The sequence below is a fragment of the Curcuma longa genome, chromosome 16 (assembly GCF_044706935.1).
Source record: "Curcuma longa cultivar G26 ecotype Majalengka, Jawa Barat chromosome 16, ITB_CL_G26_1.1, whole genome shotgun sequence".
NCBI classification, from domain to species: domain Eukaryota; kingdom Viridiplantae; phylum Streptophyta; class Magnoliopsida; order Zingiberales; family Zingiberaceae; genus Curcuma; species Curcuma longa.
The window spans coordinates 7,814,803-7,833,371 of record NC_133876.1 but is presented as its reverse complement, the minus strand read 5'-3'; the positions used below and the strand labels follow the sequence as shown (position 1 = coordinate 7,833,371).

The 18,569-nt window shown below is 38.1% G+C and overlaps 3 protein-coding genes across 4 annotated transcripts; all 3 read left to right on the top strand.

The window, feature by feature from the left end:
* The first annotated feature begins 295 nt into the window (after window positions 1-295).
* On the top strand, window positions 296-9,721 carry LOC141847429 (beta-1,3-galactosyltransferase GALT1-like). Of its 2 annotated transcripts, XM_074735474.1 has the most exons (8): window positions 296-389; window positions 3,116-4,002; window positions 4,552-4,787; window positions 4,891-5,172; window positions 6,200-6,328; window positions 6,411-6,590; window positions 8,780-8,887; window positions 9,046-9,721. In XM_074735474.1, exons 2-8 carry the CDS (start codon window positions 3,249-3,251, stop codon window positions 9,253-9,255), a joined length of 1,899 nt encoding a protein of 632 aa, XP_074591575.1. In that variant the 5' UTR covers window positions 296-389; window positions 3,116-3,248; the 3' UTR covers window positions 9,256-9,721. The 2 variants fall into 2 exon arrangements, with proteins under 2 accessions (XP_074591575.1, XP_074591576.1); XM_074735475.1 differs by lacking the exon at window positions 296-389 and having other exon boundaries at window positions 2,895-4,002.
* Window positions 9,722-11,652: 1,931 nt separating this feature from the next.
* LOC141847434 (E3 ubiquitin-protein ligase MPSR1-like) lies at window positions 11,653-12,453 on the top strand. The gene has a single exon (XM_074735479.1). The coding sequence runs from the start codon at window positions 11,653-11,655 to the stop codon at window positions 12,373-12,375; it is 723 nt and encodes a 240-aa protein (XP_074591580.1). The 3' UTR covers window positions 12,376-12,453.
* A 4,261-nt stretch (window positions 12,454-16,714) lies between these two features.
* Window positions 16,715-18,138, top strand: LOC141847432 (transcription factor MYB106-like). Its single transcript, XM_074735477.1, has 3 exons — window positions 16,715-16,847; window positions 16,914-17,043; window positions 17,163-18,138. Exons 1-3 carry the CDS (start codon window positions 16,715-16,717, stop codon window positions 18,013-18,015), a joined length of 1,116 nt encoding a protein of 371 aa, XP_074591578.1. The 3' UTR covers window positions 18,016-18,138.
* Window positions 18,139-18,569: the final 431 nt, after the last annotated feature.

Here is an 18,569-nt window from a genome sequence, read left to right as displayed (position 1 = left end):
TTATAAAAAAAAAGGCATCGGAGAAGGCGAAGAAAATAGCAGCACGCCTACCGACTCTTGATCTTTCTCACGACTGTTCCCTTCACCTACTTTGACCCTTCGGTGCGCTTACCGTCGTGGAGAGGCTACACCTGTCTCATTACCTACTGATTCGTGGTCGTCGTTTATCTTCACCGGACGTGTTGCTCACTCGCTGCCTAAAGCATGGTTTTTAATTGAATTATTATACTTACTTAGAATATTAAAATGTATTTATTTGATTTTTTTTTCCTCTCTTTTTCTCCCTCGAATTTGTTTGTCTCGCATCTTGATTATGCTCGATATCTTGGCGTGGAAAGGCGAATCAAGGCGAGAGGTTTCCTCGTCGCCTGCTTGAGTGCCGAATTCCGGTAATGGTTCTCCTGCTTCCCCATGGTCGATCTTGTTTTGGTTCCCTTGTGCTTCAGCCAGATTTGGCGCGGAATGCTGCGTTGTTTTGCTGGCTTTGCAAAAAATTTCCTAATCGATGCGCTATCCGTTGTTCGAACGGCGCGCTTTGCTGAATTTACTCCTTCGTCACTTTACCGTGAGTTTTTCCGGTTGATGGACTTCATGAGGTGTGAAATGTTAGCTCTGATCGGCTCTGGCCTACTCCAATTAGCTTTTTGTGGAAGAAGAACTTGTCTGATGTGCTTTCTCGGCTCATGATCTTTGTTTTGGCAGTTGCTTTATGCTCACAAGACACTAACGTCCTACGAGCTCGAGCCTTCTTGTTGTAATTTGCTTATTTTGGTCATTGATTGTGTTAGATTCTGAGGTAGGATTACCTGTATCTCCCTTTCTCTTGGAGATCGGTGTTGCTTTTTAAGAGAAAGGAAGGGATATCGGTGCTGAAGGGGGGGGGGGGGGGGGGGGGGGGGGGGGGGGGGGGGTGGGAGGGGGAGGTATTGAAGACGTATAATTTTGGTGTCAGGAATACATTTTGTTGGAGATGCTGAAAACTAGGGATCGGTGGGCAGTAGGTGGTGGTGGGGGTTTCCTTCTGCTCTGGAGTCTCCCTCCTAAATCTTCCTTCTTGCGGGATCTTTAAGGAACTGAGTGGGTTGCGGGAAAAAGACGAATCCAACAGTCATCTAGATGTACCGAAATGTGTTGCGCTTTGTCACTGTAGATGAAATCTTGGCATTTTACTTCTTACAAGTAATGGAAGAGGAGGATATTTAACAAGTGGAGGCCTTGTCATTTTATTAGTTACGAGTAATGGAAGAGGAGGATATTTAACAAGTGTTTCATGCTTCCTATGTGGGCATAAAGTCATTATTGGTCCATGGCTGTTTCTACTTTTGAGTTGCAAATATATTGATCGTTATTGTTTGGGAACATTTCTGCTTTCATGTTATGGTTTTTTGGTAGTTAGGCAACTTATGACTACTTTTATAAGGTTTTGTAAACAACTAGCTATTTCTTGTTCTGTCTGGCTATTTAACTTTTGTTCTTAAGTTGATTCTACTTTAATTTAGTTCCTTTTCAATCATAAAAAGTGCTAAGTTACTACTTTTTTTTATGGTTGTCAACATCGGTCAATCTTGTTTCTGCTCAACTGAATTTGGCATTGGCAAAGGTTGTTTCGAACTTTTGATCTTTTTTGTGAGATTGAGCATTTGACAAGAACCCTCAGTGGTTCCTTGGAATACTCTACAAAATGGTCTGAATTTGCCGGAAATCAGCTGAATGAGTTGACTGATTTTCAAGAAATCAGTTATGGTATCATGCAATTCATTAAATGGAGGTGAAAGGAAAAGAGTGCAGATTTGATTATGTAATACCACTGATAAATCGTGTTACCTAAGAGTTGAAGACATGGTTCTCTAGATCTCATGTAACTTTAAAGTTGAAAACAACAAAAGAGAGATGCTCGCTTGCTCTTAAACGTAAGGCAGGGAAGTAGCGAAGGGATAGACGATGGGAGAACAACAGACCAGAGGAAGATCATCATTGAAATTGATTGCTAAGCAATTATGTCAAAAACTTGACCTATTAGGAAGAGACTAATTTTACATTTATATTTTCGACCACCATACTTGGTTAGTTATGACTAATGGCATGGAGAAAGTCCTTCAGCATGCCACTTCACACCTATCTTAACTCAAAGGTACAAAGTCTTTTTTTTTTAAGCGGCAAGTAGGTTTTGAACCTTTACTTCTTTACTTCCTGCTCTGGTATCATATTGAAATTGATTGGCTAACCACTTAGGAAGATAATTAGTTTTATATTTATATATTAAACCATCTCACTTGTTTTTTGAGACTAATGGAATTGCAGTATCTTTTGCCTTTAACAATCATACTGTAGCAATTGAGCAATTAAGGAGCTATGAAGGCAGCAGTGTGCTTGCCTTCTGGATAAGCCTGATGAAGCAATGTCTTTAAACCCTGGGATGAGGAGGAATAAATAGCTTTTAATTGGATTAGGTTTATCAACTTATTACGTAATACTAACTTGTTAAATAATAAAATATTAAATAATAACTTTTTGGTAGGTTTTAACTATATTGTTAACGATATGGTAGTTATATGGTTTAAATATGTACATATTAATGATATAAAGTCATTGAATTAGATTAGGGCTATGTTATTCTTGATATCTATTAAGTAATTTTATATTTCTTAATATTGTTAATTTAGTAAGTATACATACAACTGTTAACTTTTGCAATACTATTTTTTTTATTTTTTAATATACGCTAATATCTTGTTTGTTGGTTTTTGGACAGTTTTTTTCTTATTTATTTTCATTTTCATTCTTTCCTGAATTTTTTAATTGATGCTGTACACACCATTCCTATTGATTTAATGAAGCCGTTCTTCAATTTTCTTATACATGCAATGCCTTTATCAATTCCTGCTTTGATAATTATGCTATGTTTTTTAAGGACTCAAGAATTCAGATCCCAGTTATCTTCAATTTTTATTGTTTTTTGCTTGGAGTTAAAAAATCCATATGTAATTTTCTGTATCTTTTGCCTTCATTGACGTATCAGTGTTAACTCCAAGATATAGTATTAACATTTAGTCTTAGCGTTCTACTCTTGTCTTTGGGTCTATACGTACTAAATTCTATCTTGTGCTAAATGCAGGCGTGTTTACTTTAAACCATATATTAGTATGAAAGACAATTCTAGATGTAAAGAGTGAACATCTGACTTTCCAAAGGCATGACTATGCGTATGATAGTTTGATAAAATATTAATAATTTGCATTTTGTGAAAGATGAAGAAATGGTCGGGAGGTGTTGTGTTAGGTTTTTTGTTCACCTTGTTGATTTTACGATATGGGATATTGGAGAACCCCCTAGCTGAAAGATTACTTCAAAGTCGCCTGTCTCATAATTCTTCAGAACATCTTGAGTGGGTGGCTTCTGAAAATCCACCTGCAATCCAAAATCCGGGGGATGGTTATTCAGTAGTCTCAGCCAATGTGATAGCCCAGCATCTTTTTACACAAAGGAATCTCTCCGAGACAGGGAAACAGTCGTTGCAAACATGGTATCATTTGTATCACTTAGTAAATCACTCTATTGGGTTACCTCAAGCTGTTGAGGCACTTGGGGAAGCTAGTTCTGCATGGGAAAGTCTTATGGCTGTAATCGAGGGCAAAAATTCTAACGAAAGTAATCTGCAGAAAGATAAAGATAAGCAATGCCCTTATTCTATTAAAAACATGAATGTTTCAGGATTTGCCGATGACACATTCAAATTGAAAATACCATGTGGCTTGATTCAAGGTTCTTCAATCACTATCATTGGTACTCCTGGTGGCCTTGTTGGCAATTTCCGCATTGATTTAGTAGGAACAGCTCTTCCCGGGGAACCTGATCCTCCTATAATTTTTCACTACAATGTTCGGCTTCAAGGTGATAAATTAACAGAGGATCCAGTGATTGTTCAGAATACTTGGTCTGCAACTAATGATTGGGGTGAAGAGGAGCGGTGCCCTTCTTCAAAAACTGACAGTAGTAAGAAAGGTAATCATTTTGAGCAAGTTGACAAATTATATTTTAGATATTCATGTTAATGTTCTGGTTTAATTTAACTTTCTAAGTTCGAACAATCATTTAATAAGAGCAAAGATGAATGGATGTTTGGTTCTGGTTATCATGGAGATATTTCCTATCCCTTTTCACTAGTCTGATGCAATTTATCTCTTGATTATTCCTATTTGTTCAAACCACACAAACTGTTACTCAAATATGCAGATTACTGAGTCTCTCATTACTTTGATTAGTGACCTTGCTAGATCGTAGAAATTACTCGAGAGTACTAGTCAACTACAACCACCAAAAGCACATTTATTTTTTCAAGAATCTTAGATTTGTGCTGTAAGGACATGCAAATATTCTTTACAATCTTCCTGTTAGTATTGCTGGGAATAGACAGTATTATGACTTTGATGATTGTATCTGTTGGGGTTGGTTGAGATACTTGGAGATTTGAATTTGTGAGATCTAGTAATGCAGTATATACTCAATTACATTCCCTTTTTCTAAGTATTCCTGGTTTTTTGTTTGTTGCAGTGGATGATTTGGAACAATGCAGTTCAATGGTTGGTAATGATGACAAAAAGGTTTTCACATCAAATAGACATCACAATATTTCTAAACCATCGCCACTCAATAAAGAGGGAGATAAACAGAGAAAAAATTTTCCTTTTAAGCAAGGATTTCTTTCCATTGCTACTATTAGGGTGGGAATTGAGGGAATGCAGATGACTGTTGATGGAAGGCATATAACTTCGTTTGCATTCAGAGAAGTAATTTCTACCTAGAATCAATCTGTATATTAATTTTTAGTTGTTTATGTAACTTCTGGAAATCATCTAACTTTTTTCTGTTATCATTTTTTTGGCTTGTCAGAGCTTGGAGCCATGGCTTGCTAGTGAAGTTAGAATTTCAGGAGACATAAAATTGATATCCGTCCTTGCTAGTGGGTTACCTACTTCTGAGGATTTTGAGCATGTTATGGATTTAGAATTGCTGAAGTCAAATCCCATAACTATGCACCAAGCTGTTCATCTTTTTATTGGCATATTTTCAACTGCAAACAATTTCAAACAGAGAATGGCTGTTAGAAGGACATGGATGCAGTATGAGGCTGTGAGGACTGGAATAGTTGTAGTACGTTTTTTTGTAGGCCTGGTGAGAAAGGAGGCTTTATTATTTCTTAATCTAATTGATATATTTAGATGCATTTAGATCTCTCATTGCTCTTGCTCTCGTCTCCAGTCTGTATCATCAAGAAATAGCCTATTATTTTAAGTTATGAGCTGAAGTGAATGTTATGTCATAATATATCAATGTCTTGTCAGAACCGAACCAATGACCATTGGCTTAAAATGTTGAGGCAACTAGGCAAGTTAATAGGAACTCACCTATCTAAAGTTATAAAATTTCTTTATTAAACCCACAATTCAAATTATGGTACTAAAATGGGGTGTGACAAATTTTTAATTCAATAAATTCAGTTGGATATTGTTGGAATATTACATATTACTTCATAATTTAGAGATTGAAAATAAGAGAGAAAGGCATTTGTTGCCATCAGGCATTGGCTCATACAATCTTGGTGCCTGACTAATGCCATTTGTTAAATTGTCACCATCTTGTTCATTTCTTCTCAGTTCTATACTCTTAGTCTATGGGAATTTATTACTAAAGATTATATGAAGAAAATTTGGATCTGACTATAATCTCTAGCTTGGCAAGATATTTATATTACGATGGCAAAGGTTACTGAACCTGGAATGCCTACTTGTGTTGTTTTTCTTGGTGTTGCTGCTGTAGCAGTATAGGCTAAATTTAAGTCTCATATTCAGTTTCCTCATTTACACTGCAAATGCTTTTAGTTGATTAAGAATAGCATGAATAGAGTTTAGTATAAAAATGATTCAGATTTGGTTTATTGTTCCTCTTGGACAACATAGTTTACTTCTGAAGTTGCATACTTGCTTTATCAATTTTGTTCCTCTGGTACATTTGTTGCCTATTATTTTAGAAAAAAAATTCAATGTACCCTTAATTTCAGGCCAAATTATAGTGAGGTTTTTTTTTTGTTGTTGAGAATTTGACTAAATTAACTACTCTTTAATTCTCCTGGTTTCCATGGTTGTAGTTTTTGATGATTTTCATTTTTGTGTTACCTAAATTATGTGGTATGATTTTGCAGCATAAAAATCAAATGGTCAATGAGGAGCTATGGCATGAGGCAGTTACATATGGAGACATCCAATTGATGCCATTTGTGGATTATTATAGCTTAATTACGTTGAAAACAATTGCTATTTGCATATATGGGGTAAATTTGGACCTTTGTTTCTGAAAGCCTAATTTGTTAACTTAATATTTTACTATCTAAAACCTATTACTTGTTTGGACAGACAAATGTTTTATCAGCCCAATACATAATGAAAACAGATGATGATGCATTTGTCCGTGTTGATGAGGTGCTTTCTTCATTGGCGGGAGCAAATATCACAAGTGGACTTTTATATGGCAGGATCAACTCAGATTCACAACCTCACCGAAATGTGGAGAGCAAGTGGTACATTTCACTTCAGGTAATTCCTCTTCTTATTATTATACATTGATACGTGTTTGATTAAGTGGTAGATCCTATAAAATGTGTTCTAACTTCTAAGTTCTAACTGGCATTGCTATTGTATCTTTCCTTGCTTATGTTTTGTGTTCAATATTTTGCTGACTTTTGATACACAAATTGTGCCCTTTGATTATTCTATAAAAAGGTCAAAAGTGGGGAGGTAGATGGCAGGATATGCATTTTCTTGAGTTATAATAAAAAAATCTATAATTTGAAAAAAGCTGGCCATTGAAGTCTTATCATCACCTTTCACGATAAGTTTTAGTGTCAGTGGATGAATAAAGTTTGCCATCTCGGATCAAGCTTGAGAACCTCAAAGGTGAAAGTTAATATGGCTTATACACCATCTCAATCATTTCACTAATACACAGTGATGTTGGGGTCTTGAACAAAATCCAAATTTATCTTAAACAAGATGGTTTGTACTTTTACAGATGACCGTATGATAGTATGTTGGTTTTACTTTATGAGAGAAACGTAAGTATGAGGTTAATGCCATTTTTAAGCAGTTTCACAAATTAGTTCAAAACATTTTTCAGTCTTCCATTTATATTTTTCGAATTGATAATGGCCACGAACATTTCTACCTTCTCAAGAATGGAATTTTTCACTTCACATGTCCTTGAACTGAGAATGAAATTTACAAAAAATGGTGTGGTTGAGAGTAAAAAGTTGACATTTGCTTGAAGTTGTTTGTGCCTTGATGCTCGCTATCTTCATCCCTAACTACCTCCTACCGCTTTAATGTTTGAAGGACTCTTCTAGACACCTCTCATGTTTGACTCCTAAAACCTCCTCCATAAAGTGTTTGAATTTACAGTGTAGATGCATATTCAATTCCATACTAAACACAAAAATGCCACAAAAAAAAACGAATCTTCAAAGCCAAAAGGATACAAGTGCTATTGTAAACTATCGATAAATTTTTTTGTCGTGTGATATAACTTTCCCTGAGGATAATTTGTTTTACCAAATTGTCTCTCTTCATGGGGAGATATAATGGGAAGAGAGTCTTTGAAATCCTGTTATTGTTGGACCTCATCAACAAACTGCATCCCAGTCAATCTAACTGGTGGTAACTAGTTGAGGAGAATCAAGAGCTACTTGAAAACAAGAGAGCTACTTGAATATCAAATAATAATTCTGATGTAAGCATTGGTGGATTCAAGGGAAGGTTGGTAATTCAAAGGTTTGCCTTGCATGCGACTACTATATTTCCATACATTATGGCGATGTGTTAATCTATGTTTTTTAGTTTATGTAACAATTTGTGTAACAAGTTGGACATACAATATTTATACGGGGAGTTTTATAGTCTTAGCTTATAATATTTTCCCATCAACCACAAGTTTACTTCTTTGGATATTTAGTGCATTATTTCTCCATAAGACAATATCTGTTAGGTTATTATAGTAAATATCCAATTCTTATGAAGTAAAATATTATCATTCATTTAAAAAAATCCAATGAGATTATATAAACTCAATGAAATATTATAAACATAGTACTAAAATAGAGATTGTGATGAACTGGCCATTGTCTGTCCCAAGGTAAAATTCTCATGTGTGGTTGTAATTCTTGCTCTTTGCCTCCTTGCTAGGACAAATTGTCTATTTGCATGCCGTTTCAATATCGAGCAACAAAACTACAGATTAACATATTTTAAACTCTTAAATAAAAAAGTAGAATACAGTATTGTATTTTTATTGCTCTTAAATGATTTTTGATGATCTAAATCAATTAGAGGAAGATGTTCTCTTGTACTATCTGGAGAAAGTGTTCCTTAAAACTCTTCAAGGCACCCATTTACTTAGAATGTTTTTTTTAAACATGGAATTTGAATTAAGAATGATAAAAGAAACCAATATCTGTCTACTTGTGGAAATTTTGAGTTTTCTTAATACAGAACTCCAACAATAATCAACATTTTCTTCTAGGTGGTTAGCACATATTTAAGTGCTTTAAAGATTATGTACTATCTCAATTATACAAATATTTAACTTGAGCTTCCATTTTCCTTTCAGTTTTGGTTTTAAACTTGATTATTTTACCACCAAACTAAAGTTTATTCCAGAAACTAATTATCTGATTGCCTAAGCTTGCTTTCTGCATTCTTATGTACTCATTCAACTGATCACGATCATGTAGGAATGGCCTGATGAGAAGTACCCGCCTTGGGCTCATGGTCCAGGATATGTAGTTTCCCGTGACATTGCAGAGTCAGTGTACAAGCGGCACAAAGAGGGGAGTCTAAAGGTATTGGTTCTAACTGTTAAGATTTGATTTTTCCCCTTAAAATATTGGAATACTAGGAAACAAATTGTGCACTTAAATGAGGCATGCAGAATGTCTCATAGTTCATAACATTCTTGTTACAGATAGGATTCACTGATTGATAAGACCTTAACTTGCAGATGTTCAAGCTAGAGGATGTTGCAATGGGCATATGGATAGAAGAGATGAAAAAGAAAGGATCAGATATTAAATATGTGAATGAAGGAAGGATTAGTATTGATGGGTGTGAGACTGGCTATGTCCTTGCTCATTACCAGGAACCTCGGGAAATGCTATGCCTATGGCAGAAATTTCAGGAGACGAAACGGGCAAGATGCTGTGGAGAATAGGCTGTCTCCGAATAATGTTTTATCTCATCTGGAAACTAACACACATTCCTTGAGGAAATTTACTAACTTGGATGTAAAGCTGATGACTCTAGTACGAGTTGCTATATGGCCTAAACCAACCCTCTTTGATGGTTGGCTATTCACAGAGTTCAACACGGTTGATTGTTGTCTAACCACGGGATCCAGCTGGTTGATGGCTTTTTGAGATATTTACACGATAAATTTCTTTAACTAGGATTTTAGACTTTAGTGGTGTTCTACTCAGCTCAGAGGGAAGAAGTGAGATTGTTACTCCAGTTTGAGATGTCTTTTAGAATACTCTCCTGTATACTATTAAAGGGAGATGCTGCTAATGGCACAGAGAGTTGAATGAAGCGAGATCACAATGGTTGTACCTTTCATGTAAATGTAATTATAGTACAATTACTTTATTTTTAAAAGAAAATTCCAGAAAGTGCTCCACGTTTCTTGTTCAAGTCTTTATCATGGAGCTCTGCAGTGAGGATGCCATAACTTCTAGTTGCTCATTCTTAACCATCAGTGTTTGACAGGTTTACTTTGTTACCTTTGTGTCTCTTCTTTCATGGGTGGCAATGCACTTGCTCAACTTCTTGTAAGCTTTTCAAATTTACTGGTTCAATATTTCGTTCTCTTATAATGCTTCATCGTAGCTGAATTAGCAGACAACCAAGAATCATTGGTGTACACATCTCTGTGATGCCAAGTTCATATAGGTATGTTAAAAATCTCAATCAATTATGATCTGTATATGTATTGTTATTGTTTTTGCAGTAATTAGCACCGTTTTTTAGAGAATTGACATGCTTATTTCTCTGATGGTGCACTTACAAGTTTACTGTCTAAAATGATTATCAAAATGCATGCTTTCACTAACCAGGTCATGGAAGCTTCAAAAAAGAGATGCAAGCAGCAGCTTAAGAAGCATATTAGCCAACTCTCTTACAACCATCAAACAAAGCCCGTGTGTTTAACTGGTAAGTGGCAGTTGGAAATGTATCTACTTGGTGCATCAAAATTTCCGCTAATGCTACTTTGCTGTTCCAGAGTTTCTTCCTTCAAGATCACTCAGACAGCAGCTTGGATCCTATTATGTTTCAAACAGATTTCCAGAGAGCACCAAGTTTCTATAACACTGCTCCACTGCCACCGGAATCCACACAGATTGCAGGTACTTTGCCCTACTTGTTTCATTGGCTCATCCTTTCCAAAATACTTTTGATGCTTCCAAGGCACACAATTGTGCTTATCTAGTAAACCATCCCTACGATGTAATCTATTGTTATTTGTTTTGGAGCTTGTTTTTAGTGTTGGGAACAAGAGATGGTCTTGTTCAGCTTTTAGTTCAATTTTGTAGGCTCCTTTTCTAATGTTGGAACAACTACCTCCTTAGAGCACCCCAATGCTATGTTAATGAGGTGTTAATAACACCCTTTGAGTGTTAATGAACAACATAGAGTACATGAACGCATTCACATGTAATTTTTTTTTATTTTTTAATTATTAATATTAAGGTGTTATAACGAGGGAGCGTTACGGATGCTCTTATGGAAACCAAATAGAAAGTTAGCTAATCATAAAAATTGCTGATATATATAGTTGGCAATCTCCTCCTTGCCTTCGCCTCACCTTCGAAATTAAATTATATTTTTTATCAGTTAATTTTAATTATACATATATTTTTATTATTAAATAAATTATATTTTTTTAATAAATTATTATTGAATATATGACATACAAGTCCAATGTCTATAATCTCACTAAATTAGATGTTGGATGGATAAAAGATCTAGTATAATCGTCAAGAGAGTTAAATGAGATTAATAAATTAAATAGGTTAAAGATTGATTAGAAGATAAATATATTAAAATTTTAACGTTAATAGAAAAAGTAAAAGTAAATGATTGTTTTATATTGAATCAAATTATCAAAATATTATGGATATTATTGATGAAAAAAATCTCTTTTATTAATTTAAAAATTTTAAATTAATTTTTTTAAAAGTACAAAATAATTAGGACAGAATTAAATCCCCCATTTAATTTTGCCTATGCATCTTCTCCTCAGTTATTCATCATCACCATCAGGGCTCCACCATCATCCCCAGCCCTAGAAAAGGACTCCAGATCTCTGCCGTTCATCCTCATACAACACTCATCTTACAGCGCATGCCACTTCCTCGGCGCCAAGAAACAGTGGGCTTGCCTACGGCGTTGCCCTTCGGGGCCCATGTTATTCACCAATCGAGAGATGGGCAGTGGGGGCCGGAAACAGTTGCTACGTGGCTTTAGCTCCGCCTTCTGGAGTCTTCTAAACTCATGCAGTACACGTTCCAAACGAATAGTTTTAAGGGAAAAAAAAATTAGCCTGAGCCGAGCGATGGCGGCAGAGGGAGAGGCGGCTGCGGCGGCCGAGGATCGCCTCGAGAGCCGCATAGGAGATGCTCTGAGCGACGGAGAAGAAGGTAGCCAATCTCGCCTCGTCCAGCTCATCCTCCGGGTGACGGATTCACTGCTGCGGGAATCGGTGGCCGACGATTCCCAGCCGGCGTATTGGATCGTGCTCTTCGACCCCGTGACTCAGGACATGGTGGTGCTGCGGGGGGACGCCTCGATTGTGGAGGAGTTGTTGTCTGAGAGAGCCAGGTTGGGCGGAGGCCCGCCGCCGGCGTCTAAGGCGTCGATCCAGGCGATGAGGACGGTACATGATCATGTTGCGGGAGAGGAACAAGATTGCTCGGTGTGCTTGGACGGGTTGGTGGGCGTAGTAGACGCATCGGATGCGGTGAAGGAGATGCCGTGCCGGCATCGATTCCACGAAGGGTGCATCCTGAAGTGGCTGGCGATGCATGGATCCTGCCCCTTGTGCCGCTTCCGGATGCCGACTGAGGGCGATCCCGGATCGAAGATGGCTGGTAGCGAGGAGGGCATCGAAGCGGAGGGCGACGAGGTGGGAACGCGTAGGAGCAGAAGCGGGATCTGGCTCATGATCGTCTACAGAGGCCATCGGAATAGCACACCAAGTAATCTCGACCAACCCTCCTCATCTTCGCCGGAATATGGAGGAGACGATGGCGGCGGCGTCGGCAGCGGAGAAGAGTAATCAGGTCGGTCAAAATCATTATCTCTTCTTCGTTTTCCCCGCTTCTTTCGTGCTTTGCTTGGAATAAAGATCCGACCTTTTCACCTCACTTTTCGAGCGATTCTTTTGTGGTTTGATTCGATTCCTTTCCAGATATACGAATTGATTTGTGAATTCGATATTAAAATTATTTTCGAAAGCATTAAACGATCTTCCGCAATCCGTAACATCGAAAAATTGAATCTATGAACTGTTCTTTGATTTACGAATTTGATTCTATTAACTATTCTTCTGCTCATCCGCTCCCAGCTCATCGTTGTGTTGGAAGAATTGTTTGAAATCCACTTTGCCTTCTCACCTCCAGTTGTCACTCCCAAATCAATTAATTAATCACTCTTAAATAAGACAAAAGAGGAAAATCTATATAATCACGAACAAACCAAACGTACAAAGTTATTCATAAATCCCAACCAATTTGAAAGGTTTGGTAATTCATTTGGAGTAGGAGCAAAACATTGAATCTCTTTTAAAAACTTAAGGAACGTGGATGAAAAGATGAAAATTTTATAGTTTTTATCAAAAATAACTTTGAAATAGATTCTCTCAATGTTTTTTACTTGACCAAACCTAAAAATTTTATTTTATTTGTCATATTAAAATTTAAAATAATAATAAATATCTTGACCATTACATATTATATTAAACTTATTCCTCATTTAAGATAGGAACGGCAAAATTAAACACACACACCACGAATTTACTTATCTGTGGACCCAGCGCCTTCTCAAATTACAATGTGGGTAAGAGAGTGGGCCGGTTACGGACGTTGATTAAACCGTTGACTGTTGACTTCATAAGTCAGCCTTCGGAGTCGAAGAAGAAGAAGAAGCTGTATTATATAAACATTTTCCAAACATTATTAATCATAATAAATAAAATTAATGATACGCAGTTACGCTTTCTCTTCCTCCTCCTGCTGCTGCAGCACTGCAGCAGTGCAGCGCCCCCTGAAACAGGGCACTTCTTCTCTTCGTCTCCCACCGGCAACGTACGGGTACAAACTAAACAAGAACGCATCGCCATTAGCAGGCAGGAGGAAATATATATCTGAAAAATTAAGATGGAATGAAGTAGATTTAATTTGCAGCTGAAGGCTAGCTAGGTTTCATCTTTGGTCCAGCAAGAGAAGGAGGAGGTGAGCTCGTAGCCAAAAACGACTTGCCGGCTTCCTCAAAATTAGCATTGTATCGCCGGCAAGTCATCCTTGGCTGCGAACTCTGCCCTCATCCTCCCATGCAAGACCTCACATGATCCAAAACACACAGAAAGAGAGAGAGAGAGAGAGAGAGAGATGAAAATGGTGAAGCATCTTTGCGTTGTTTACTGTGGCGCAAGGAATCATTGCTGGAAAGGGGAAGGAGGAGAAGATGGCATTGGCGAAGAGGGAGGAGGGAGGTTGTGTGACATATAGAAAAGGAGGATGTGGAATGGAGTAATGGAGCAGTGGAGAAGAAAGAAAGCAGGAGGGTTGTTCTCTAGCTACTTGTTCGTGGTGCAGTGGGCTGGGGTGTCCTAGGATTTGACTGGGCAGGAGCAGGAGCAGGAGCAGGAGAAACCGATGAACAGTGAAGAGCTTGGGCGTGTCCTGAGTCCTGCTCTATCGAATTGACACGTCGATGTCCCTGTTCATGACCAAGAAGAAGATGGATGCACAGTACAGCTGAATTCATGCCTAATTAATTTCCGTAGACTTGTCATTGTACTGTTTTATTAAGTTTTTTTTCTTCCAGCAATTTAACCGAACTGAAGTTTTTTTTCTTCCAGCAATTTAACCGAACTGAACCAAAAAATAAAATAAAATTAAAGATTAAAAATGTAATTATTATTGCATTGCTGAATTAATTATTTTGTACTAAAATATTTGATAACCCTTGATCTGTCACTTTAGGGTTTGCATCTTTTATTTTTCGTCGTGATCAACTGTAACTTTTTAATTTACTTCATTATAAATAATCATGATACTGATTGTGTAAGACCACTGGAATAACGGATTCCACCTTTTGTTGAAAAAGGATTTGCATCTTTTATCTTCTTAATCTTCATGGTGCAACACAATGGGGGTGCCTTGCCTCTTTACCATGATTTTATCCAACCCGACAAGGTGTAAATGTTCCAACAAGACCACTAATCAAAGGAGAAGATTATTTATTGTTTGAATGAATATAATTATTAATTTAATATGTAAGACATAATAATTATTATTTTGGAAGTTCGTTTTCATAGTGAAATTTCAGAGTAAACATGAGAAATCATCAAAGGGAGAGAAGAAATTATCTCTAGATTTAATCAATAGAGTTGATTCAAAATAAAAAATAATCTAAATAAAAGTTTAAATAGTCTCAAAATCTTATAGAGTAAAAGATAAAAGTAACTTTAATATAATAAAAAAAATTATTCAATCTTTGAAAGAGCTTTAAATGATATTTTTTGGATCTAAAATTGAACGTGTTACATCCGGTAACTATTTATAAATTTTTAAATAAGTTTTGATTTAATAGATTAAAGATTCAGTGGTACAAACAAAGTAAGAAGTTATGACCTCTCAAAGCTTGGATCCCCTGCATCACAAAACCTTTTAGGTTTGGGGTGCCGTCATCGTGCTGCGATCATGTTGGTAAGCACGATCAGACCGTATTAGCTATTGGATGTCTGCGGTTGACTGAACACGACCCGGTCAAAGAATATAGCCAAACCGTATTCGGCTCTATATTTTTCTTCATCAAATTGTAGCATGAGACACGGGCGTGCCAACCCATGCTTGATGCTGAAAATTTTAATTATTATGTTGCATCTTCATTATTTAAGGTGACCAGTGACCACATCAATCTTTTGTATCTTTCATATTCTATTTTTTCACTTTATGTAATTCTTTTTGTTTTTGTTTTATACTTTCTAATGTTGTATTTAAGATATTGCTTTAATTTGGATTAAATTATGAATTCATTATGAATATTGGATACAATGTCTTCAACCTAAAAATTAACTATAAGTTTACAAATGCAAAATTATAGAAAAGGTGTCAAAAACATGAACTTTATGAGCACAATTTCCAAACTAATTATACAAATAGAAAAATCTTGATTATTTCATAAGCAATGAAATTTACACAAAAAGGTGACACATTTGTTCTACCAAAACTATTCATCAAGGCACACTCACATATTTTAAGGGCCATACACAATTAACTTCTACTTTTCCTTCCTTTCTATTTTGCCCCACAATGGACATTGGAGGGGTGCCCTAATAAAGAGGGCTATCCCAATGTCTCATTCTTTACTCTTTTTTTTTCTTTTCAATGGGGACTTCAACTACCCATGAGAATTACAAAGATCAATTGATTGCTAAGAAGACATATTTGAAGTGTGTTTAATTTTTTTGATAAATTTATAGTTTAATCTCTCGCGAGCTCCATAAGAGAAAACTTCCCTTTATGTGGTACAGTGGTAAAATACTTAAGGGCATACAACAGAAATGAATATTTCGTCTACCTACGAGATTAGTCGGGCGAAGTCTAAGAAGTAAATTTACCTCAACCTTCCTATTTAGATGGAAAAAGTTAAAGACATTTGTGCTTAGGGTTTGCAGATTTATGGGAATTGTTGGTCCACTTTGCTTGCCATAATAACTATGAGCTTGAAGCTTAAGCACAGAAACAAGCCAAATTATTCACGATCCATAAATACATTAGACAAAGGTTGTCACACTGGCCATTAATCTTATGGGGGACCAAGATTTCTTTTCCATCACCATGATGCATCAAAATGAAGATCTATGAACTTTACCATAAAACATTACTACAAGAGTCAGAAGGAGAAGAGCCATGTACCTTAATTTCTACCAGCAAAGGCAAGCTCGAATTGACTTGAACGTCGGAGGAGTCCAAGCCAATTTATGTTCCAGTTCTGTGCCAGCTCTGGACAAAATTCAGTTCATTGAGTGTGATCATCACACTTCACACAGGCAAATGCACTTTCTTCCATTACCAGTCCGCCATTGTTGGTAATGTGAAAAGCTTCAGTAAAAACAGAGCTCAGAGGATGATCAGTAGGAGGATTAATGGGAAGCTAACCACCATTTCCATTGGGTTATTTATGTCAGTGCCATTTCTGCATGCTGACCCTCTTGCGCTGCTCTTCTCTCTCTCCCTCCCTCTCGCAGCAATAAAGGCCAATCCACATCGAGGCCTTTTGGTGTAGCATGCTAAAGCTTGAGCAAGCCATGGGATGAGATGGACAGCTCGATGGAATGAGAGCTTGAGCGTTTGGCAGACTGCAGGTTGAGTCTCTCTCAGGCGCGCGCGATGGGCCGGTCGCCGTGCTGCGAGAAGGTGGGGCTGAAGAAGGGGCCGTGGACGCCGGAGGAGGACCAGAAGCTGCTGGCCTACATCGACAAGCATGGACATGGAAGCTGGAGGGCTCTGCCGGCGAAAGCCGGTGAGCTGAATTTTACTAGTTTGGCTGCAAAAATGTGAACTGTGTGACTCTTTGCCATTTTTGCAGGACTCCAGAGGTGCGGGAAGAGTTGCAGGTTGAGGTGGACCAACTACCTGAGACCGGACATCAAGAGGGGGGAATTCAGCATGCAGGAGGAGCAGACCATCATCCAACTCCATGCTTTGCTTGGCAACAGGTAAATTCGCCTGCCTTCTTCGATTTTCTGGATAGAGATCGACAAAATGGAAAGGCATTATAGCAGAAGATGATTTTGTTGAAGAATTCTCTCATTGATCTCCTCCTGCTCTGTTCCAGATGGTCTGCAATTGCCACTCATCTGCCCAAGAGAACAGACAATGAGATCAAGAACTACTGGAATACTCACCTCAAGAAGCGGCTGGCAAAGATGGGCATCGACCCCTGCACGCACAAGGCCAAAAGTGACGCCCTCAGCTCCGCCGACGGCGACTCCCGAAGCTCCACCAACCTCAGCCACATGGCACAGTGGGAGAGCGCGCGCCTTGAGGCCGAGGCGCGCCTTGTGAGGGAGTCCAAGCTCCGCGCAGTTTCCAACCCCTCCGCCATTCTTCAGCACCAAATGGGCACGGCATCGCCCTCCGCAGCCAAGCCCAGCCTCGACGTGATCCGAGCGTGGCTGGTGAAGCAGCCGGCGGAGCAAGGCGAAAGGTCAGACCTCGAGTCACCCACCTCCACGTTGAACTTCACAGAAAGTCGGCTGCTGATGGCGGCTGCGGCTGGCAGAGTACTGGGCAATGCGACGGCCGGCAGCATCCAAGGAGGTGAGATCATGGAGCCAGAGATCGCAGATTGGAAGTGCATGTCGAAGGATAGGATCGACGGCTTTGCGGGCTTCTCTACGGAGCATTTCCTCGCCGGCAGCAGCGACGGAGAAGCACCGTGGCTTGCGGAGGCATGCGGATGGGGCCAATTCGCAGCCGGATTCACCGGAATGCTTCTAGGCGATAAGAATTCCGGTTGCTGCGGTGATTCTTACGCGAACAATGGCTGCGTTCCAGAGGAAGAAGAAGAGCCGGTGGATAAGGAAGAACTAGTGGAAGGAGGAGAGAACAAGAACTACTGGAACACCATTTTCAACTCGGTCAACTCTTCGTCGTCTTCCACCTCCCCGCCAGTGTTCTACAACTGAACTCAAAATCTTTGACTGCGATTGAGTTCCTGCTTGATTCAAGAACTTCACTGCAGTGCTTCCCTCCAACTGAGTCTACAGGAAACAGAAAAGAATAATAATAATAATAATAATAATATATAAAATTAGGTGCTCGAATGGTTCTAGATTCTGATTTCTGTTCTGTTTTTGTTCAGATTTATAACAGTTTGAAGCTAGCTAATGTATCACTTTGCTCATACTTTCATGTATCATCCTATCGATAAAGAAATTCAATGTTAAAGAGAAATGGTCGAGATTCAGAATAAGCACATAAACCTCAAAGAACAATTTAAATTCTCTCAGCTTCATCAAAGTTCTCTCTGGAGAGTAAGTATTCTCCTTAAAACTCTGGATTTTCAAAACTTCAAAGATTGAAACAAAGCATGTTCCTCAGCTGCAAGGCTTTCTGTGCCTATCAGTCACTCTAGTACTCCTTAAATTATAGCTGTAACACAGTTTGGCCATGACAGTAATTAATTGATGCTACAGTGTTCATAACCTAAGGTGATATAAGAGGGAGTAGTCCCACAGAG